The 24,365-nt window shown below is 36.9% G+C and overlaps 1 protein-coding gene across 1 annotated transcript; it reads right to left on the reverse strand.

The window, feature by feature from the left end:
- Window positions 1-22,539: 22,539 nt before the first annotated feature.
- Window positions 22,540-23,541, reverse strand: LOC128721061 (uncharacterized). The gene has a single exon (XM_053814770.1). The coding sequence runs from the start codon at window positions 23,539-23,541 to the stop codon at window positions 22,540-22,542; it is 1,002 nt and encodes a 333-aa protein (XP_053670745.1).
- Window positions 23,542-24,365: the final 824 nt, after the last annotated feature.

Below are 24,365 nucleotides of genomic sequence, written 5' to 3' on the forward strand. Positions count from 1 at the left end.
CAAAGTGTCCCTGTTGACTGTTTCTGGTTGAAAAATTTATGGCGGCTCCACTTGCCCTCCCGTTTGAAAAAGACCCATTGGCGTCATCGTTTAAAATTTATAGCCAATAAATTGATTCCTGTTTACGACGATGTGGCAGATCACAAACCCCTGGAGGAATGGCCAAGCTCTGGCAAAAACGGATCGATTATGAACCACACCAAAAGCAGCTCTTGTCCTTCGAAAGTGACCATCGAGATTGAATCTAGTGAAACACCTAAAGTAAACGTGACCTGAAATCGATCTATGTTTAAGATTGGAATGCGCATCTATGGAATGAACCTATACTATTTACCAGCATTTAAAATGAAGACTAAAACAAAGCAAATAATGGTATATTCGTGTACTTATTCAAGCGTACCCTCCTCGCGAAAGGAAGCATAGTAATTTATGCTCAATATTAAATGTCACACTTAATAGCGATTGTCTAATTTATTTCTAATTAAAGACATTTGCCGTTTGAAGTATGACTTTCTTAATACTGCGTTACTTTCCGCTGTCCACAGACCCATTTGTTTGGCCATTAACGACACCACCTAGACGATGCCTGTGAAACGGCTCGAATGCCACTTCGTTGGCTCGTTGCGTGATGGATTACGGAAAGAAAGTACACGGCGCATAAATAACGTCTCTGAGAATGTGCCGAAAAGAAACAAACGAGGGCATGACTCCAGAATATGCGGAATATCCACGTTGGGAATCGCGAAATATTCGCAACCTGCAACAAAGCAAGGGCGCCGTCACAAACTGGCGTACATTTCGCACATTATAAAGCACTTCACCGAAAAGGCATCAAACCGCTTGCTCCCTTGCTGGAGAAACGCCCTTGTAGTAAAAATGTCCTTTGCTGTGTAGAGGGGAAAGTGATTCCGGATACCTCTTAAGTAAAGTAGCTCTAGGGCTCGAATCGCGTTTCATGATAGATGAATATACCCTTGTAGTCGCATATTATCATCTCTCTCTGATGCACATTCTATCCGGTGTATGCGAATTTGCGAATTTATGCAAAATGTTCGACAAAGCAACAAGATCTCGCATTTCCTACGCCCTCATCGTTTCGAAGGGGACATCCTGCTGAACCATGCCGACTCGTACTAGAAAGCTGTTGAATTTTTAGAAGTCCTCGGAATCACCCATAAAAATGTGCTTAAGATGACAGCTACTAGGCATTCTTGGAATCTGTGAAGGAATGCGATACATGTATTTCAATGTACAAATACAATGAATTTGTGAATAAATTTATATATATATATATATATATATATATATATATATATATATATATATATATATATATATATATATATATATATATATATATATATATGTGTGTGTGTGTGTGTGTGTGTGTAATCACTAAAGAAATCATTTAAAACTATTTGCCAAACATTATTCATTTAAGTCTATTTACCAAAACATTTACACTTTTTTGCATCAACATTTTACGCAATCGTTCACTAACTGCTTCTCTTCATTATCTGATTTAATTCAATATTTACCTATTTCATCAAACAAAAATTCAAATCATCCATTCCCATCCCGCTTACTGACGAGAATCAATAAAATAAACTATTTTCCACAGGTAACATATATTAACTTACGAAACATTCTAGAGTGTGCCTCAGAAGGACTCCTAGTAAACCATTCTTTCTTAGCCAAACCATTCCATTTCCTCTTGTTGTATTGAGGTCGATGTCTTAACTTCTAATTGACCGTAAACAATCGTTTCCTAGAACCGGAAATTGTTTGAAAAGATGTTTCTGTCGCCGATAGAAACAACAAAAACCGGAACAGTTTCGAGTAAATCAAAATTTAGGTTAACCAAAATTTTGCTCCACCGACTACGGCCACGAACGCGGTCAGATTCACATTTGAAACCGTTTCCAACGACCCTTAATTTCTCCCCTCTGAAGGAAATTGAACTTTCACAGACGATGTGGTTTGGTCATATGAGGGTGAGTTGAGAAACGGTGCGGTTCAAAACATAAGTCATTCGTCTTTCGGTTATTCGTTCTTTTTGACTTGGTTCACTGACCAGACCCATATGGAGTTGTATGCTGGTCTGTGTTGACGGAAGGCTTATCTCTCGATTTCTCTGGTTCCTGCGGATGTCCGCTTGGTTGGACACAGCATCGGTTTGGTTCGTCCTTTCGGTTAGGAAAACTGTTCCCAACGGTGCCGTAAAAGACATAAATGCTTATTGGTTCCAGTCGCTTAGTCTGCTTAGAAAATTGGACTGCTCGTTGCGGTCCCTGAAAAGGATCCTATGGACACCTTCGATGGAAGGCATATATATGAACGACCTTTTGAAAGAAAAGGGTTCAATTCATATATCAACCTTCACAAAACGGTTTACTAAAAACAAAGTGTGCACTCGTGTCAATTTGTGGACATTGTTTTGCCTTACTACACGCTTATTGTCAGTATACAGCTAGCGTAATTCCAATCAATGTCCAATAATAGCCGCTTATAGCGGATACAGTTCGAAACTCAACACAACGGAATAATTATTCAAGAATAACTGTCATTAAAACGGTTTATTCTACTTAAATCGTGTTTTTTTCGACCTGAAAAGAAGCACATTTCTTATACACAACAAGCAACACTTCGCAACTCACACAGAAACAAAGCACTGCCTTAGTCACTTCGTACAAACAGGACGGCGGCCGGGGGCAAATTAGCTGTTGATCTCTTTTTTTTTATTTTCCCTATTAGACTCCTCACAGCTTCTCTTCCAGGACATGCTAAAGCCTTGTGTCTTTATTTGGCTTGTATCATCCATGGCTAAATCTACGTCATTCGTCACTCAGCATGGGAAAACTCTGTTTTTTTTTTCTATCAAAGCATCCTTGAACGTTTCAAGCCCCTTCTTTCTACCCTAAACGCCTCCCCTGTGTTTATTTATCCAAAAGATTTTTTCTTGCTTATTGAGGGGTTTGTTGGATGGTTTTTTCTCAACACTCGCCCTTCTATGATTTGGTTTGTTTTGCTCCTACTTCTTTACTCGTGAATTTCCTTAGGGTGGCACTTTGCTAATCATGTAATTCTTATCCCCGGTATGAGGGTGAGAGTTGCTGTTTTTTATTGTTGTAGAAGTTCTTGATCTCTTGCTAGTAGCTGTTTTCTTTGAGGCTTCTGTATCCAATGTTGTCGCATCGCAACACCGACGCACGAAACGCCAATCGCTCTTCCCTAACCACACTTTGATACCGTACAACACATATCCTTGTTATAACCGAATATATTGGCTGAAACGTACGTAAATAGCTATCGTTTTACTTCACTATGACTTCACCGGTAAGGGTTTTTTTATTTTTCTCTCTAAAACATGTATCGGTTTTCCGCAGTGTCCGTTCTTGTGTATAGCGGTAAATACTGAAAAGTGATTTAATATTATGTTAAGAAAACTTTTACCTTTGGAGGGGTGGTGAACGAAGATTAAAGAAACGCGTGGTAAGAGAGACTAGACCCAAGTTCTGGTCAAACAAAGCCAAATGCAAAAACAGGAATGTGTGCATCTTCACCCCTCCGCTAATTCAATTAAGAGTTTCTTATTAAAAACATATTCTTGTGTAACCTGTACCCTAACAAGTCGCGTTTCAGCAAAGAAAATGGAAGAGCACCAAGCAAAAGAATGAAACAAAAACGCCATAATTTTCAGCTGCTGCATGCAGATTTGCTAGCGGTTAAATTATAAAGAAAAGGTCGTTCACGATTCCCATCAACGCGTCCTGGCACGTTCTTTACTGAAAGGTATGGTTCGGCCATCCTTCGATCCAACAACATGATCAAAGCACCAAAAGATGCTAAATATGGTATACGGTATGCAGAGCGACGCAAGAATCCATAAGCGCAAATGTACGATGTAATATGTCTAATTCACAACAGAGAATTATGCAAACATCCTACAGCATATGACTACGAAAAGACGTCCTATTTGTATCGCATGTTCTAGCTTGTCTCAAAACTCCCAAGACTAATTTCATCGAGAGTCTGTCTCATTTATTTTCGTTGTAATCGGCAATCCAAACAGCAACATTAGGACTCAATTTCAACAAGTCAATGTAATCCTCAAACAGAAGAGAGGAATATACAAACAATCACCTCCAAGCGTGCTTCTTTGCGAAACATGCGGCTTTAGATCACCTCTCAGACTCTCACTCACTGCCCTCAGGCGAGTTGCGCTTTGCAAGCTTATAGAAGGAAATTTACACAGTTTCTGCTGAAACAAGCTGAGTCTTTTATGTTGGAGACAATTTTCGCCTGGGGCTTCGCATTTTCCAGCCCAAGTGATGCTGCTGTGTACACTTTTTTGCTGAATTCAATTACGTTTTGCACTGAAATTTCTAAACACATGTTTCATTACAAATTTTATTAATTTTATCTAATTTTTTCACTAGTTTTCATCGGAAGAACAATTTGTGTTTTCCAACACTAATGATGTATCGCAATTAAATGTTGGTTTCAACAACATATCAATTGAGGATATTGAAGAAATTGAAGGAACAAGAACGTTTTCACCGAATTTGGAAGATGGATAGTTATGCTTCATTGAAAAATTAGGCATATGCTTGGAGGCAACTCGATGTTTTGGAAGTACGTATTGTTTCCCTTTTCGATTTAGAACTCGTTGATAGTATGGGACACTGGATAAACTTTCTTGACTTGACTGTTGCGGATTGTGAATTCTGCTATGCCTTGGACTTAACACGAAATGTTCATCGTCATCAAAAGGACCATGCAAAAGAGCATCATGGAGCCGGTAGTTCGCAAACTGATCGTCTTGAAGAAGCTCCAAATTATTAAACGATTCAATAACACCCTTAACCCATCGCTCAACCAACGAAGGCTGGAATACACGATCGTTTTTTAGGTAAACAAACGAAATCAATTCATTTAGAGTGCATCCTACATTATATGAATGAGATGTAAAAGATGAAAAATCAAAAATACAAATGAAAAAACGAATGAACGAACAAGGCCTTATGTTACACCTACCACATCCATCAATTATATGAAAAAACTGCAGTCCTTTGAGCACATGGCGGAAAATTTTTTTCGGTATAGTTTCTCCATCCATTTCTAGCACTATCCAGTTTACAATACTACGCTATGAAAGATTTTGATTTATACTTCACTAGTGTTAATTAATTTCAACTAACTTCGTGTTAATCTATTTCAATTGCACTCAATGAAAACTAGATTGCGCAAAACAATTGTAAATCTAGATAATTCGTCAGCCACAGATCTTGCCCAACTCCAACAGAAATCCGAAAACAAATCGTTGTGTAGTGCAATTCGAGATTACTATCTAAAAACACCATACTATAGCGGTATCCTGTGCAAATATGCAAATGATTAAAAATATAATGTTTACAGCATTTTTTGCAAGAAAATAGCTTTTGCAGGACTACAAAAGTAGGCCGTGGGTTTATAATTATCTGCAGTTTCAAATATATTGAAATTCGCCTACAAAAGTTGTGCAGTCATTGCAATAATGGAGGGAAACGTTGGCGTAAATATGCCCATAAATTAAAATCATCTAACAAAACATTAAAACAACTTCTTTTTCCAGCTATTAAAGTATGAGGGTATAAAGTTTCTCCTAGAAAAATTCCCCCCTGAGCAAATGTGCCTGGGCTACCTCCGTTCAGATATGACTAACACTTTTCAATAATGGAAGATTAACTAAAATCCATTTGTATTTTATGCTCTTCGTGTTTCAATGTAAATGATGAAATATGTGACAAAATTTCATTTTGTAATTTTTGTCCTATTTACGCTTTTTTGGCTCGTGTTTTCCTACAGAATCAGGTAAACGTGACATAAAAGGTGAACTTAGACTGTGTTAAGCTTTTCAAGATCCTATGATTGATTTACAGTACTTTTGTTTTCTAATACAATTATAAAATGTTATAATATCTTCATATCCATGTTGCATATCATCCTCATACATAAACATGCAACTTCACTAAGACTATTTTTAAAGTTTGTAAATTGTAAATTAAACATATATCACCTTCATATTTACATGCTTGCAGCTTGAAACGCAGATAATCATTATAATCATGCAAATCATACCGATTCGCAATCCCTGAGGTAAATTAGTTTCATGAAGAATTTCTTCAACATTAGTACAGTATGTCAAAAATTTGCCTGAATGGCTGTTTATGAGTGGAAAAAAGTTCGAATTGAAAAAGTTGAATCATTCAGACAGCACGATTTGGTACTACCGTGTATTCTTCACCTCAAGTCAACCATAGTAGAGAACAATGCTTGAGACATATGTCCAGCTGCTAGTCACGATCCATCATCTAAATTGCGTTGACCCATTGGGATTCTAGATGCTGGTTCCAGCACGTTAGTTTGGAGGTTCAAGTCCCAGTCATACAAATACATCTCCACATGTGACGAGCGCACAAACATGTAATCTAATTTCATTGCTCATTTGTCATGCGGCCGAGAAAGTTGTTTCACGAATAACTTACATGTACGTGCTCTGACCGCTTATTGTCTCTGATTCTCTCGTGTAGTTATTTCATGTAATATCGTTTCTTTATGAATAGTACCATTGACTGTCTCAGTATAACATCAACACAACTGGAAACGAAAACATAGAACTTGTTACTTCTTGCGAAATAATTAGATTCTTGTTCCTGACTCTTTGACTTTATCTACACTCAGTTTAGACAAGCAACATAAGTGTAGGCTCTATTATTTCATTAAATACAAAAATCAAAGAAAACGGCCTAGCATTGCTGATCACTCAGATAAACAAATCTATTTTATTTTTCAGACATTCAAAATTGGACCAAAAACAATGGTTCATATATAAAGTTCTAAAATGTGTGAAAGGAGTTTTACTGCAATTTGAACGTAAATTCAATGTTTGTGTCATTTGTGCGGTATTCCTGCTTTAAGTAGAACATTTTGATTGATGCACATCTATTTTCCGGCCATATAATCATCCTTTGAATCCTTTACATCGTCAGCCAAGTGTAAGTTTATCTGCACCCTGTGTGAAAATGTGTGTCTCCCACACAAAGCCTTTCACTCAAAGATTTATCCAGCTGGAAAACTACAGTACGGTCAAGGCACATTGATTCTCTTTTCATCACATTAGCCAGCTTTCCTTCGTATTTTCATCGTGAATTTTGCAGTCAACTCAACCAACTTACGTGTTTGGCACCGTCCGGCTTCAAATACTAAGGCAGGATATTGTAGCCCAGAGCGGAGTGGCTGTCGTCGATGTTTGTGATGTGTTTAATGTGTGATTGACAGGTAATTAAACGGTGCTTTCTTCTTTTTCTACCATTGATAACAAGGGACGCAGCATTGCGTTGGCATTAGAAAAGGAGAAAACTGCAAACGTCATTGTACTTCTACACATACCGTTCTGGTCAACTAAAAATAGACGCTTCAACAAAGGGAAAATCATTTAACTTATCATTCCACTTCTACTACATTGGTCAACAGATTCAATGGTCAAACGTTGAATGGTAAACTTTTCGAAATTTGAAGCGTAAACGTTTCGAGATTTTGTTTTAGTTCTGGTTAATTAAAATGTCGTTAATTAAATTGTTTTAAAATGTCGTTAATATATATATATATATATATATATATATATATATATATATATATATATATATATATATATATATATATATATATATATATATATATATATATTTACATTTATTTTTATATATATTTATATATATACATATATATATATATATATATATATATATATATATATATATATATATATATATATATATATATATATATATATATATATATATATATATATATATATATATATATATAACGGCTGTCAACCCCATTTGTTTTAGTTTTCTTGTATGAAAAATATACGTAGAAGCAACATATTCCCTTAAAACATGCCACAACAAACAATTGGAAAAGTAAATTTTACTACAACGTTAGAGCATCTTTAAACTTATAAAAGACCAAACCTCTTTTTATACATTATTTCCTAAATAGTTCGCTGAATAAAACAGAACATGTTGCCTAGGTTCACCTTTGGTTATACACTACGATTTTGTATTACAATAGGATTTGTAGTTTTTATACATTATTATATCGCGATTTCAAACAAAGGAACAGTCGCTTCGAATATTAAGATTCTAGTTTGTTTCATCTCTAAAAAAAAATAACTTGTTCATATTGTTTGAAGAATTATGAAGCTTGTTTAGTAAATTAGCATGTTGCCACATGGCCGTTTATATCACCGTCACGATGCGTCTTCTCGTAAATTAAGTGTTGGCAAAAACAATACTGCAGTAAAGATCATTTCACAATGAGATCAGGAAACAGACGCTTGTAATGCAACTAACTATGGTAATTTCAATGAGCTATTCTCCTGCACGATGGAGAAAGATCGATTTGTTTGCGCATCAATTATCAACCGAGCAGAAGCAAGTGAAAAAACGGCGAAAAACGTCAAGTGCCTTGGTCAAACGGCAACCAATTAACACTGTCTACCCATAATCATATTTACTATTACAAATGAGTAACAAAGAAGTTACAAGCAGCTAAAAGATAATGGAAAGCAAAATACGCATTTGATATTGTACGTGTATAATTATTTGAAAAATATAAAAATAAAAATGTGTATAATAAGTATAAAAATATCCCGTATTACACAGTGTTTTGATAATTAAATATTAAAACTTTTAAAATATGTTGTTGTCAGCTCAATGAAATAAATAAATGAAAAAATACAGCTTGTTCATCATAACTATGGTGAAAACAATTCACGAATGGTTCGCTCAGAACAAAATACTCTCAAACTTTTGTTTTATACCAAAATCATCAATATTTATGCTTAGTCTAGTCAATTTAACCATTTTCTTCTTAACCTATACTACTAAACAAACCCTTACTGCTAGCAGTCTTGACGGTGATATTGTTTGTCATCGCCGTTTCGCCGCATTCGACACCATTCATCGTTGGCGTTTTGGGTCTGTTTATGAAAAATGAAGTTGCTTGGCATGGAAAACTGCCTGTCCTTTGCTAGAACGCGTCACCAAGCAAGATAAATTGTTATTTATATTGATGTTAAATTTAATAATACTTCCCTCGGTTTGAAAGACATGTAAGATCGCGACGTACAACGTTTCAACAAATGAAGTGACAATAGATTCTTGAACACCATGTTTGAAACTGATTTAAGGAAGTTCCATTTGGTCCCTCCTTGTTTTTTCATTAACTTTGAGGAAATAAATCAAATAAAGAGACCATTATTCATAAGTGTGCCGGAAACCAAAAAAAAATATAATATACGTTTTGCGGGATTTTCACGTTTTTTGGCACTATAACTGCATTGAATAAATCTGTGCAAACAATAGCGAAAGCTGATAACACATTATTGCAATGCATTATATACGCTGCAAAGCAGCTAAATGAAAACATGAATCGCATGGCATGAATAGTTCTAGAATCATGTATGGGTGTTTCAACGTCGTGAAAAACGAATCGGATATGCGAATATTATCCATAAATAATAAACATCGTTACCATCATCAGCATACATGATTATCAAGAGATTGCGGTCAGGATCAGAAAAGGGTGTAAATATTCTGCTGGGACATTGAGGAAGAGAATTTTCTAGGAAAACGGATTGGCACATAGACATTCCGTTGAATTATTTCGCATTGCAACAAGTGAACTGGATCCTTTATAGAAAGTAATCAGAATCAATTCAATTCCGTTAACCAAATAACTCCTACAAACAAATTTGACTTCTTTATTTACCGATTAATAAAACTCTTTTAATTCTCAAAAAGAACCTTACGACAAAAACCCCTTTAGCGTGGGCAGATGATTTAATATTGACAAAACATGAAACATCACACCGGAATGAATACACATCGACGCGCATCAAATTTCGAATCAAAAGGAAAATTGTATCAGGGACGAATTTACAATCATCCCTTTGCTCTTGTCGCCTATTCTTCATTTCTTTAAAAGGACGGAAAGCTTAGATCAAAGAAAAAAAATTTCATTATAGAAATAACTTTGCATACGCAACGTTGCTTCGTCTGGTCCTAAAGTTGTGCAAAATATCAGTCCTTCAAAAAACCGTACGCTATCAGAAAGGAAATAAAACCAAAAACAGCGACCAAACCCGCAACCTTCATTTTTTTCACTTTTTGTGTTGTCTAATACCTCTTTTTTTCTATCTATGTTCCACTAAGGCCCAAAAGAAACTCAGCATTTCCCAGTGATTACTGGTAGCTTTACATCTACTTGCCGTCTCACTTCCATCCGCATATCTTTGCTTAGATGAATTAAAACAAAATTCCAGCCATGACTGCGTTCCTGTTGCGCTACGTTCGATATCCCGGCTCACCGTCAATGCCGCAACTGGAGGGAACTGGAAAGAAAGGACATGGTTTGGTTGAAATGATGAGCAAACATTTGCATGCCACACCGACCCTGAGCGTCATGGACGAATGTCAACCCTAATTTTAAGTGTAATCTTGTTTGCAGTAGCTCGGGTATTGGGATCGCCAGAGGCAAACGGATTCAATTTGTAAACTGTAACAGTTTAGTCGATTTCCGGCCACGAAACGACATCCCTTCCACTCAGTGGTCCGTTTGCCGCTGCATAATTGATTTAAATCTTGATCCTGGCTGAAACGCCACTGGTTTGGCCGCTGAATCATGTTTTGAAATAAATCATCCGCAGCCTCCTGGACCCGACGTCATCTGGAACCGCGTGGTAGCACGAGGGTGGCGGCAAATAGCAGACGGATGGCCGCCAACCGTAAGCGGCAGGCCAATCTGGGGGTAGTTTTGAATAATTTAAATTAAATTCCACAGGCGATCGCAGCATCGAAAAACATCCTATCGCACAAAGAACAGAAGCGGTTGGCGCCGTCTATGAGCAACTTAAAAGGAACCGCCTGAAGATATGCTGTAGGGTAGAATGTAAAACTTGTATCGTGGCATTTCTTCTTCAAGACAAATCTACTACAATTAGCTTGCAAAGCAATTGTCAACTCAAAAATATTTTCAAAAAAGACACCTAATGAATAATCTAATCTTTATAAAGTTCATATTGCCAGATCATACTGCTGATGAAAGAAAATGTTCTAATGATTGTGCGGTAGACAGACAAAAAATAATCGTAGTTGTAAAAATTTTTGCAAACAATTCAGTAACGAATAGCTAATTTAAAAAAAAAAGTCAATTGATGGGAAGCTGAAGATTTTTTTTTCGATTTTTTTAATAACATCAACTTGAATTTCTATTAACTTTTATTTATATATGTCACTAAAAGCAATACACTATGTCAATGTTAATTATTTTATTCATTCATACCCGCATAGTTCCCCACCAAAAATACTTCTGCGGTGCGCCTAGATAAATATCACATAGAATACCCCAATACCCAACGCTTTCCGCGGATGAAACCATCTCACACGGTTTTTGGGGTTTTGCTAGATTTAACACTCTCTGCCAGCTGATGTTTCGAACCGTCACACTAAAAACATAAATAAAACCTAGCGATATGCTTTTTTAGTTGTATGCCCTTCATTCTACACAAAAACGACCGCTTCCGACCGCTAAACACCCTACGTTAAGGATAAATTGTACATTAACGTACGCTAGGGTAAAGCACAAAAATGTTTGAAATCTCAGGAAACCCCACGTTATAGTCCATTAACCACAAACCAGAAACATTATACGTTTGTGTATTCTCTTTTTCCGGTAGGGAAACACTTATGTCAAAGCAATTGTCATACATCATAAAAGGTACATCCTCAGGATGTTTAGATTGTTTTTGGTATTGTGATACGTAATGTGGTTTACCCTTTCATCCATAGAAGCAGAAACTATTCTGTGGGTCTCCTCCACCGAAAGAATCATCCCACTAAACAACCCACCGTAGGTTTTTATTTTGACCCAGTTGAGCTCTGCGAATTATAAAAATCATGTGTATCTTTTTTTAGCAAATATTTTAACGTACAGTCTACTTAAACCGTTCACAATTGAATCATAAATTGAAGTATTCGTGGCTGTTGTGCATTTGTCCGATAAAAAGATTGTTGCTTACAGAAATACAGCATGATAAAGCGGGACTGCCTGACTATACCTCAGTAATTACAAGGGAAGACATCTTCCATCCTCCTTCGTTTACTGCCTTAGAAAGAATTAAGCGTTTGGGGACGGATTCAGGAAAGAAAAACACATATTCATTGCCCTTCATCCAACAGTCTGCACGGCAGGGCTGATGAAGTGGCGCTCATTAACCTCATCTCTCATTTCGGATAAGGAAATAAATTTAATGTCTTTTTCCTTGCCTAACCATAAATAGTTACCTACCGCCTTCACCACAAAGAAAACGCGTTGGAGCAGGTCACCAGCGGTGGTATGAATGTCGTCGAAACATTGGCGAGCAACTCAAGGACAACAAATGAGCGTCGCATCTTACCAATCGCTCCCTTCTAGTAGCAGTTTTGGATATAGAACACACTCCGGAAGACAAAGTCGTTACGGTGCACAAGCTTCATATATCTTCACTTCGTAGCCACATTTTCCAGCATTGTCCAGCTTCCTAGACTGTTAACGGTAATGAACTTCTAGGTATTGTAATAAATAAGATTGGGATGAATGACCAACACTAATTAGTTGTGTCCCTTGGTCCCATTGGCCGTAAATACGCAACACTGACAGTAGATCTTGTGCACTTCAATGTTCACCAAGTTGATGAGTAGAGGTGTTGAAGAATTAACAGCCCGACTGGGATACAATACTATATCGGAAAGGAGTCTGTTGATTTCTCCAGCAAATAAAAAAACTTTATTCAAACGAATCTATAACTAAAAAATGAAATTCAACAGTAGGTAAAAAGTATTAATTATTTACACATTCTTTGATCTCAATTTAATTGAAATACTTATTTATTTCAATCGAATAACATAATACAAACATTTATGTTGCTAACCATGGTGCCAGCCGCAAGATTTTTGATAATCTTATGATGAATGTAACGAAATGCGTTGCCCAATAGTTTCTACCAGTTGTATCTGTTTGCATAAGTCCTGTGCTGTCGATGTGTGTCCTCGTTATCCGAAAAGTGATAAACATGTTGAACCATTCTCACATTCACACCCTCTTTCCTCCCAAACGTGGATATGTGATAAAACTTTGGCTCGTAATGAATCTAGGGCACGCGAGATGCGTTTTGTTTCTTCCCTTCCGGATGTCTTTCGGAATGGTAAACGCAACTGTTCTCCACAAAAGATAAAGCGACCCAGAGCAAGTCGAGAAAATATGCGGGAAGAAAAACAAGCGAATTAATAGACTGCAAATAGAAAAAGTTTGTACGTGATTTTCGGTCATTGTGTAGCGCACCCGGAAACCAGTTACCGGTTGGTTGATGTCGACAGAGTTCTAATACTTTGATCCTTCAATTGAATCCCCACGAGGGCCGATATACGATAGTTGGCATTAGACTCTTTCGGTTAGACATCGATCGATCATTCTAAGTCTCAGATGACTCTTAATTTATGTCATTCAATTTATTAGTTTTATCTCTTTCTTAACACAGTCCCTTTAAGCTGGCAGTATTTTTTTATTATTTTTTTCCAATTGTACAGTACACTCAGTATGAGGCATGAACAAAGACGCTTCCAGCAATTCAAAATTATAATGTAATATAATACTACAGCTAAGTGAAAACTATAATGATACAAATGTTGTAAAAAAGTATACTTAAATTTTCCACATTATATTCAGCTCTCTTTACTTACTGGTTGGCAGAAGATAAAGCTAAAAATGTTATGTTATCTGATAACCGCGATATAACCCACGTTCCCAAGAAAACATCGTTCAAACAAACGACATTATACATTTTTGATGACTGGTTGTGAGAAAATAATGACCATCACTCTTGTCATATCGAGCAGACTATCCTCGCTCAGTAAGAACGGAATCAAACCAAAGGACTATTTGAATACATGCTTCTTTTACACCCTTCGCAAACGGAAAGACACATTCACTAGATGGCAGTAGAACGTCATTTTCCCCTAACGTGTATCTCGATGCAGGCAAAAGGCCCATCGTACTTCCAGATCACGTACTACTGACGTATTCAATTTGGAGTGCTTTTTATTGTTGCCAAAAAACGACTGTTTTCATAAAATTTTACGACCCACGTGTGCCTTATGCTCGACAAATCAAAATGGGAGGCAAACCCCGTACCTTTGGTAGGTCTAGATCGCGAAGAGGAAAATAAGGGAAGCACTACACTTAACATAATTCATTAGCCTTTAATCCACCTGATTGACCTTTTCCCTTTCATGTAATACTACAAAACAGCAGGGGACTGTAGACATCGAAGAGCTGCCTTTCCAGGTGAATTCATCTCGCAAAATGCATCGCTCAGATTGAACTAACCAACCGAACAAAAAAGACACTCACGCGACAACGCCAACATAGGATAACCAATCCATTTGTAAAATCGCTCTATATTGGTGGACGCATCAAAGCAAAAAAAAACTAACTTAATTTAGCTAACATTTAAAACTGTTAACTGATGGAAATACTCGTATGCGGGGAATTTCAAAGTAAGTACAACTTCAAATAAGTGCTTAAATTTTTATTAGCAACATTTTACTGTTGAAATTTTGTAGCAATCTTAAACGGTTCTCTCTAGAAAAAGGCTATTATCTCGCTAGCTCTTATGTTGCTACTTCCAGGACAAAGTATGACGAATGTTACTGGTGATAGCGACCTTCCACATAGCTAGTTGACTTTGGGGAAAACCTCCTAGTCTCATTTGGCTACTTAATCATCCGAATCGTTGACACATTCCGAGGATCCGGCTCCAAGCAATCGAGCGGAAAAATCTTTCACTTTTCTACAGCAGCAGTCCTGATCCTTTCGACGATAGCTTCTTGCTGGGGAAATTGCAATGACGTTTCGGTCGTCCCGGATCACTGATAATAATTGGATGATGATTTATGGTACTGCAAAAAATTAACTTGTCTATTCATGCTCGCGAGCACCAATGTAATAGATGCTGATTTATAGCACTACCCTAGTACTTCACTTGCCTTATCTTTTCTGCTGAATATGGTGTTAATATAGAAGTGGCTAGGATGGGTGACGTTTTTTTTAACTTTGAATGATTTTTTTTCCATTCTAATATTTTATAGAAAAAATAATACCATTTTTTCATTCCTCTGCTATAACACTGCTCTATTATATTATTACGCTTCTATTTGAACATTTTGCACCCATTTTAATGCTCAACAACATTCGAAAATTAAATCTATTAATCACAGTCACTGTGAGAAAGCAGTAGCCGAATCAACGCAGACGTCGTTTACTTTTGTCCCTATTTGTCTTGTTCTTATTTTCTGGTAAGCTGTGAAAATATCGTATCATTTATTATTTTATTAACACGCCGTCCAAGCGCAACAATCCGCAACGACAACTGAAACCCTCCCGAAATCAAGCGGCAAACGCCACAGCGGATGTTTAGTAATTTAGCATGAAATTAGGGACACTTGTGTCTAAGCGAAGGTAGGCAAGAAGGAATGGTAGTAAGATGTAATCTTCTTATGCAATAGCGCGCTGAAAACAGAAGGTAGAAAAAAGTATCCTCTAGACTGCTATTTACGTGAAAACCCGACAGAAGGAAAAGAAAATGCGCGACCGCAGCCTCCGCTCCTGAAACAATTACAAATGTTTACTAGGCATTTCTAATTGAAAGGAAAGTGAGCGTAGAAAAATCCCAGCTCAAGGGCACTGAGCTAAGACGGAAAACTCCCCATCATTCCGCATCTTCCATTTAAGCGCTAAGAAAAACATCTTGCAGCATTGAAAACCCTCTTTAAAAATGTATAATCTAACTATTTAACTTCTCCATATGATGACGATATGTAATGCTATCATCCACTTTTTTTAATTTTTGATAATCAACCAAAGTTAAAGAAGTACACTACAGTAGTACACAGAATACTACTATCAAAATCTCTTCAATTTCTTGGTTTTTTCTGATAATTTGTTTATTTCAACATAAATTAAAAATGTGCATTATATATAAGCATGCTCGGTTCCCACAATAGTAGTTTACACTTATTTGTATATAACTTTGCTCATTTACGAGCATGTAGTACTTTAAGATAAGAGGCCCTGATTGACACATCCATACCATTTCATTACCAGAGTATGGTCATCGTGGTGGGTGTCGTTAATGAGTTCGAAATGTGTGAACGCTTCCATATGCCGAACGCAAGATGTCGATCAAGAGATGGCAGTTGCCTGCTAATCTTTATTATATTGTTTCTCCAATATGTGGTCGTCAGTCCTCGAAACTAGCGGCCAGCAGCATGGTTGTGAGCAAGATAGAGCAAATGAAATGTGTGTGATTGCAAGGACGAAAAGATATCCTTAGGAGGAACAACGAGAAAAGCGTCCCTCGAAAAAAAGTGTCAGAATTCGCATTTCCACTGCAAGCGTTGTTTCCTCCGGAGGGTGATTAGTATGCCCTGTGCGTGAACCCTTAGGTGAAGATTTTTGTCCTCTGACCAACTGGGCCACGAACTCACTGATACGAAACACTCTGGATTGTAATTAATGAATCGGAATAAATTAAATGTCAATGTTTTATTCCCTCCAAGCAACGAATGGGAAGATTGTTATGGATGACTGTTATGGATGACAACCACCCTTCATGGTAGTATGCTTCTCCTTTGCCTTAGAAGGCTCATGTTGTAGATAACTCTTAACTGGTGCATACTACGAAGAGGCTTATTGTCATAGACCATGGGCGATCGACGAAAATTATTAGAGTTGTGATAAGTTTGAAAGACCTGAATTGGAATATCAATTCGCTCCGAATCGACGCTAGAGCATGGTCCAAGAGGAATCCCGCATGATGACATTTTTATTAGTCTTATTTTTTACCAGCTTAGTTCTTCCACCAAACGCTCATCATATTCCGACAGCAGTCGTAAAAATCCGAGCCGTCATCGGTTATTTCGGCTTGTCTTGTCTGTGCCGTATCACTAAATTTTTTTTTGCAGAATTTTTATGCTCCGTTTGAACTTCATCTCTTGAATCAACTGGGTGCTTTTGGATATCACCTTATTGCAATGCAGTTTGGCTTTCGTTTATATTTTCTTTTTTATCTGTGTTTTGGCTTCTTTGCTCGAATGGCTTGCAGAAAATAATGCGGTTTATTCAACCCGCGAAACAGCTCACGATGTAAAAGACAACCATCGTAAAAGGATTTAAAAGATCTTCGCGCGCATTGCGCTTCAGGCGTTCATCGCTGCGATGTGAGGTCCGTTTTGTCACAGTTGACATATGAAGGATAAAAAATGACGGCTTTCTGAACGAACGAACGGATATATGTCTCTGCTTAGTTTCAACCCTCCCTTACTGAGAACTCTGTGAGAATACCGCTCGAAACTCGTCGGTAGGCAGCGACTCAGCCATGATAATCTTTTCAGTCAAAGGAACCCAAGCTATGCCTATAACATCATCGTCTGGCCGTTTTGTTGCCATTCCCAGGCGGCCAAGAAACTAAAGACGGTGACGGAAACTCGATAGCCCTCGATAACATCTTAATATGCAGCATTGGATCTGGTTCTCGGTTGCAGTAACGGAAACAAAAGGGAGACGGATACAACTCTTTGAAACAGAAGCGCCAAACATTCTATCCTGCATATAGCGGTTTTAGCATTCCCATTTCATAGTGACTTTCGTCACTATGCTATACTCAAGTTTAATGACTAGACAATACACTTTTTTTTCTATGTCCTAAGTTTTTATGTGAATTTATTGCTCGCTGAACATTAGCTAAAATAAAGGAGGAGAATTCAATCATCTTTATGTCTCATGTTCCCTGTATTATATCGCAAAAGCATCCGTAATTATTGCTTCTACTAGTATGTCCAAAGATAATAGTACTGGTTTCTTAAAAATATACACTGACACGATTCAAAGATCGCAAGCATAACTTCTTTCGCACTATTTCTCCCACGAACCTGCTATACTTAGTGAAACGATAGCCGATGTTTAACTCCTGCCCCATTTCACCAACAAAATCTTCTGACAATTGTTTCCCTTAGTGAGCAGTCGATTTCCACCCCGTTCACGAGTGTGAAACCGAACGTCTGGCTGGTCAATCGTGTTTGTCGTTCATTATAAGCTCCTGATGGCGTATCCTAGCGCCTAGTACAAACACACAAATGCTGAAGAAGTTGGTTCGCGATTCGATAATATACCACAAGAAATTCGACTCACGACTCAGGACGATAGCCAACTAACTGAATGTTTGAATGTGCCACACGAGCGCACACGTGCTCTCAAATACCATTTACCCTCACTGGTAATGTACTCGCTGGAAATTTTTCGTGTGTGTTAGCAACAATAATTGCTTTTATTGATTTCTAAAAGTTGTTTTGGATTCGGAGAAGGTTTTTTTATAGTTTTAAACGCCATGCTCTACGTCTAAAATCAATTCAAATTCTAATCAAGTCCAATGAACAATTTATCTCTATTTTCTCGATAAACCCACAATGTATGTATCTGTATATATATATGTGTGTATATATATGTATATATAGATATATATATATATATATATATATATATATATATATATATATATATATATATATATATGTATATATATATATATATATATATATATATATATATATATATATATATATGTATATATATATGTATATATATATATATATATATATATATATATATATATATATATATGTATATATATATATATATATATATATATATATATATATATATATATATATATATATATATATATATATATATATATATATATATATATATATATATATATATATGTATATGTATAAATATAATCTAAATATTTTTTGTTGTTAAATGTTAACTGATTCAATACTAATTTTAACCTTTTAGAAATACATTGTTGGTTTATCGGGAAAATAGAAGTAAATTGATATATATATATATATATATATATATATATATATATATATATATATATATATATATATATATATATATATATATATATATATTTATATATTTATATATATACAAATATATATATATATATATATATATATATATATATATATACAAATATATATATATATACAAATATATATATATATACATTTGTTTATATTATATGTATTTATAATTATGTATGTATTAATATATTTAAAAAATGTATAACAAACAGATATTTACTATTTTTCTGACCATACAAATCTCTATACATTACAAAGACTACAATATCCCAACTCTGAAAACATCTGCAAACACAATCCGAACAGATGACAAAAGACAATTTAGTAACTTTACACAACTTGCAATGCGTCCCTTGATTACTGACTGATAAATGTTTCAAAACATTACTTAATTTACGAAAATAATCAACGTAATGCCGCAATCAAATAAACAGGCACCTTGCTTGTTTTTCTTTAACATTTTTTGCGGAAAAAATTGCTTTGCGATTCTTGTATGAAATTTAGCTCGCATGGGTACCAAGAGTTTCGTTATTTATCCCTACCATCAGTTGAATTCATTGGGAATGTCATCGACAAAAAAAGTCTCACTAAGCAATCTGCACTTCCAGAAACGACATATCTGGTTTTCTACAGTAAAATACCTTCTTATATAATCGTAAAAATCATATTCTGCACAGTCTACTCTCTCCCTATTGACTTCTTCATTGCAACGTTTATCCCGTGCATGGCAGTAATCGCCCAACCACGGTTTATCTGTATCATTCAAAATATGACGATCCCATCCACAATTGTTGTATATCCATTGCTGGCATGAAACGCGGAAGACAAAATACAGACCAAAACACGATACCCCGAAAACATCTACGTCGCCCTGCAATCATACCTTTATCTCGTAACAAAAGGAGCTAATGTCGTACGAACCGTAGGTTGCTTGAGCTTGATGGAAAAAGAAAGGAATTCGAGACGGTATGATTAAATTTTAATATTTTAAACCCAATACCAGACGCCCCGAGTGCGGCAAACCTGTATGATCTTTACCATAGTTTTTCGGCTGTATTGCTACATTTACTGTAAAATATACAAAATAATGTAGCAAAAACAAGATCCTGAACAGTATACAATATAAATTGAGATTTCATGTCATATCCACGCAAATAATGTATCACTTCAAATTGACAACGAAAATGTTGCGAAAATCATTCGAAAATATTTAAATAATGGTAGGGTAGTGGTAAATCCCAATACAAGCTATATAGAAATCCTCGTCATTATAAGTTATAAAAACACAGTGTAGAAGGAAACAAATATTTTCAGTGTTTTTGCTATACTATATACCATACCATAAGATATGTTTTGTTAGGTTATGCTTTTGCATTGTTTGTTATTACCTCGTGTCATTTATAGCGCATTTAATGACTTTGGTCATGACTCAATTTTTACGAATGCTCGAAGAAGCATTACATTCATCGATAGCAATCTGTTTCGCCTTTTCTCGTCGTCGTGACCAAACCATCAATAATTTACGAATTCGCATGCATTCGTGGTGTTAAAAATCTCACAGCCATAGTCGATGGTAAGAAATATGCTGTACTACATCGTTTAATTAGGTGGATTTTACGAGACTGACACGGAATACGACACGCTTATGGCGTTGCTTAAAATTTTATTAAAAACTGATTACACCGACTCTTTAGCCCAGCGATATCCACACGGCCAGATCACGAACACACATTACAGACCGTCTACGGTTTCTGCAAATGCTGAGATAAATGTATCGCGACAAACTCCTTTTGCGCTGTATTTTCGCGAAACACGCCAAATTCCATCGTGATGTAAGAAAAATGAAAAGAAATTAATTAAACTTCAAAATGCAAGCTCAGCGCAATATGGCCACACACGATTCAACAGTAGCGAATATTGTTTTTTTTAAGAATATTCAATGCAATAAAAAAAACTAAATAATTCACTTATAGGATGTTTTAGTTGTCTTTACTTTTGTTTCTCTGTTACAATAGAATAATGTGTAAAACTGATGGCAAACAATTTGCATAATTTTTTGACCTCTAATCATGTTAAACAATCGTTTTGAACATTTATTTCATTATATCAACGTATTGGGCATTCAAGAATCGCAATCATTTTGCTGGACTACGACAGAAAACCAGTAGGTATACTTATTATACTACTTAATAATGTTACTTATTATATTATTAAATAAACAAAGTCATATTTGGATGTCAATGTGTGGCGTGTACAATGAACTGCGGAAGAGCACAGCAAAGATCATTCTCAATATTATTTTCACTGCATCACATATTTCACGGTAAAAGGTATTTGAAATGTCCAGCAGGCGTGCAGGCGTTGAGTCATAGAAGGACGTTGAGTTCCTGTCCTGTGCCCAATCATCGATAGATCGTACCCTTCAGCGATCAAATCCTCGCTGTCTGTGCTTGGGTTCGCCAGAGCAATGAACTCTTGCATGTGCGTGCTGGCTACGTGAGCCCAGAACCGTTACGAGATGGCACGCGCGCCAATCTCGTGTCGCCTAATCGCCGCTCGTAAGAATGACCAGCCTCCCCAGCAGTGTTTGCGTGTATGCTACACTTTTCATTTATGTTTTGCTTTTGATGCAATTCTAAATGATAGGGCACATGTGACAAGTAGTTCCCGCTCCTTACACTAATTGAGGGTGGAAACTTGTGGCATCCAAATTAATCCGGATTAATACAACCTCAAGTACTGTGAGAAAATCTCTAAAAAGTACCAAAAGTAAAAGAATCTACTAATACTTACTTTGCCCTTGCAAGGACGCTCCCACCACATCCAATCGCGTTGTGCGTATGTTAAGTGGTTTTGTGCATGTGATGCCTAATACCGGTTTTCAAAGGTACGGCGTTGTGCGATGGGGTGCTCTGTAGTGGCAGCGTTCTTGCTCGCACGACCTTGCCGATAGCAAAAGCAAAGAAAACAGAAAGCAGCTAACTAGTCCGCTTTCACCATCAGCTTCCAATCAATTTAGCACCAGCAGAACTTATGGTGTATCTCTTCTTGAAGCTGAGATAAATCCGCAACAGACAGGCTCTACACGCTCGTGCTATGTGCAAGGGCCAGGCAAAAACTCCCCCGGTTAACACCGCATCCCATGGCGACATCGCGTTTGGAACAGCAGCGGCAGTTGCTGCTCATAAAGCTCATTCAAATGCATAAACTTTCAAATGCTGTTATCTTTGTTTTCACAGAGATGAGTTCTTAAAGGATGCAAGGATGAATATTGCATCAGTCGCATGAACATAAAGAGCTAGAAACACGCTTTTGACAAATATGAGCATCTTTAATAAAATTTATTTTGTTAGAATGGCTCACCAATAGGAAGTAAAATATAAGTAAATATTATAAACAACCCCATGTATCGCTAACAATTGATTTCAGGCTTTTTGTTTTTAGTGCAGCAGCATTAGCCTCATAAACCTCCTCTAAAGTAGGTCCTCTGTATACCGAGCAGTAGACCATCGTTCCGAAGAGACGAACGTGTCGAATCGGTGGCTTCCTGGGACATTGATAATCTTCCCCTCCTTGTGGCTTCCGCATCTCGAATTATCTTGATTGGTTTCGAAACGACATATTTATCATCCTTACGATCGTTGGCCAACGGACGAGAATTCTTGTAAGCAATCGGTGGTTGTGGAGTTTTAATAGAATAGAACGGTTCATATTTAGTTCCCATGCTTCCAATAGGATATCGGTGATACATATCCAAATTAGGAGATGGACGAACTATTTCGGGTAACGTCGCAAAATAAATTATTCGACGATTGCGCATGGCAGGACCTACCGTGGATCGAACCGTTGTAGACGGCGGCAAACGATCGTTGTACGTAGCAGATACGGCGGGGCGCGCAGATGCGATCTCGATTTCGTTCGTGTAGAAATAGTTAGGATTTCGGTAGTACAATGGCACATCGAAATGCTTGTCTGGATAATAATAGTAGTGCGGAAATTTATACCGTGGAAAGTAGGAGTCATAATCCACATCATATCGACGCTCGTAGTATTGATCATATCTGTGAGGCGCTGGCGGATGTAATCTATCCATCATGTCACGCTGGAAAGTGTCGTGGTATTTCGGGTACATCGGAGGATACAAGGGCGGCTGGGATGGCGCCATAAACGAGTCGTGGTCCCGAGGCAATGGCCGCTCATAGAAAATACTCGCGAGTGGTTTTCGATATAGCTCGCGAATTACTTTCTCGCTTCCAGTGTCACGCGTTTCGGTTGGCGATAATCTACTTTTAGTTTGTTGGGTTATAAAGTTTACACGTGGAGCACGCGACTTTATACCCTCATTTATTAGCATGGATTCTTCGCCGTCCGAATCATTCTCTTCTTTTATTACTTTGGGGAATTCCGAAGTTTTGTAAGGCTTTTTTGTCCACTGTTCCTCGATTGTGCCATGATTATTCATTGTTTGTTTTTCCGCTATGGGCATTTCCTGCCGAACTTCCGGGTTACTTGTTGTTGCCGCTGCAGTAGTTATGATTTCAGATACATTCACATTGCGTTTTACACGATTTGCCAGTGGAGGAAACATATTTTTGTTTCCCTTTGGTAAAAAGTTGCTATTTAAGCCTGTTGATTCTATTTCCCAAAATCGAGCTCCTCTCTTGGTTCTCACTGCGTGATAAATCGGCTTTAACCTTTGGTTGTGCTTTTCAGAAAAAATATCTTTTTCTCCTATTTTTGCAGCTTTTATCAGAGTTAGTTTAAAGTCTCCCAGTGCTTTCTTGTCCATCGAATATTCCGATTCAGCATAAGTATTTCGCAAAAAAAGCCCCACTGCAACGATCGTTATCCAACAACGCACGAATAGTACAGCCATTGCTCAAGAGCAAACCTACAATTTGTGGAAAATGTTCCATATAGTATAATTCGCTAACACTTCACGGATATTGAAAGAAATGAGCACTTGAACCAACTACTAAAATGATCAGACCTGTATTAAAGAACATCTTGCGCAATAACTTTATCTCGACTTTCTACTACAATTAAAATTCGAAAAATTTGGTCGTGAATTCAAATAGAACACCACATGGTTGAAAGATTACAACATACACTCACGTTCCAACATCAATTATTACCTACTAAATTCCGCAATAATCTCAGCGATAGTTCATGGGAAAGCAACAGTCAGCAAACAACACATCCAAACTAGTATGGAGCTGCTACAAAACTAAACTCTAGCCTCCGTTAAACAGTTTACTCCACGCTGGTTGAAAAACTTTCGACTTC

The sequence above is a fragment of the Anopheles nili genome, chromosome 2 (genome assembly GCF_943737925.1).
Source record: "Anopheles nili chromosome 2, idAnoNiliSN_F5_01, whole genome shotgun sequence".
Lineage (NCBI taxonomy): Eukaryota > Metazoa > Arthropoda > Insecta > Diptera > Culicidae > Anopheles > Anopheles nili.

Excerpts from the sequence above, each read along its gene's own strand:
- LOC128721061 (XM_053814770.1), bottom strand. The coding sequence starts at position 23,541 with ATGAATAATCATGGCACAATCGAGGAACAGTGGACAAAAAAGCCTTAC.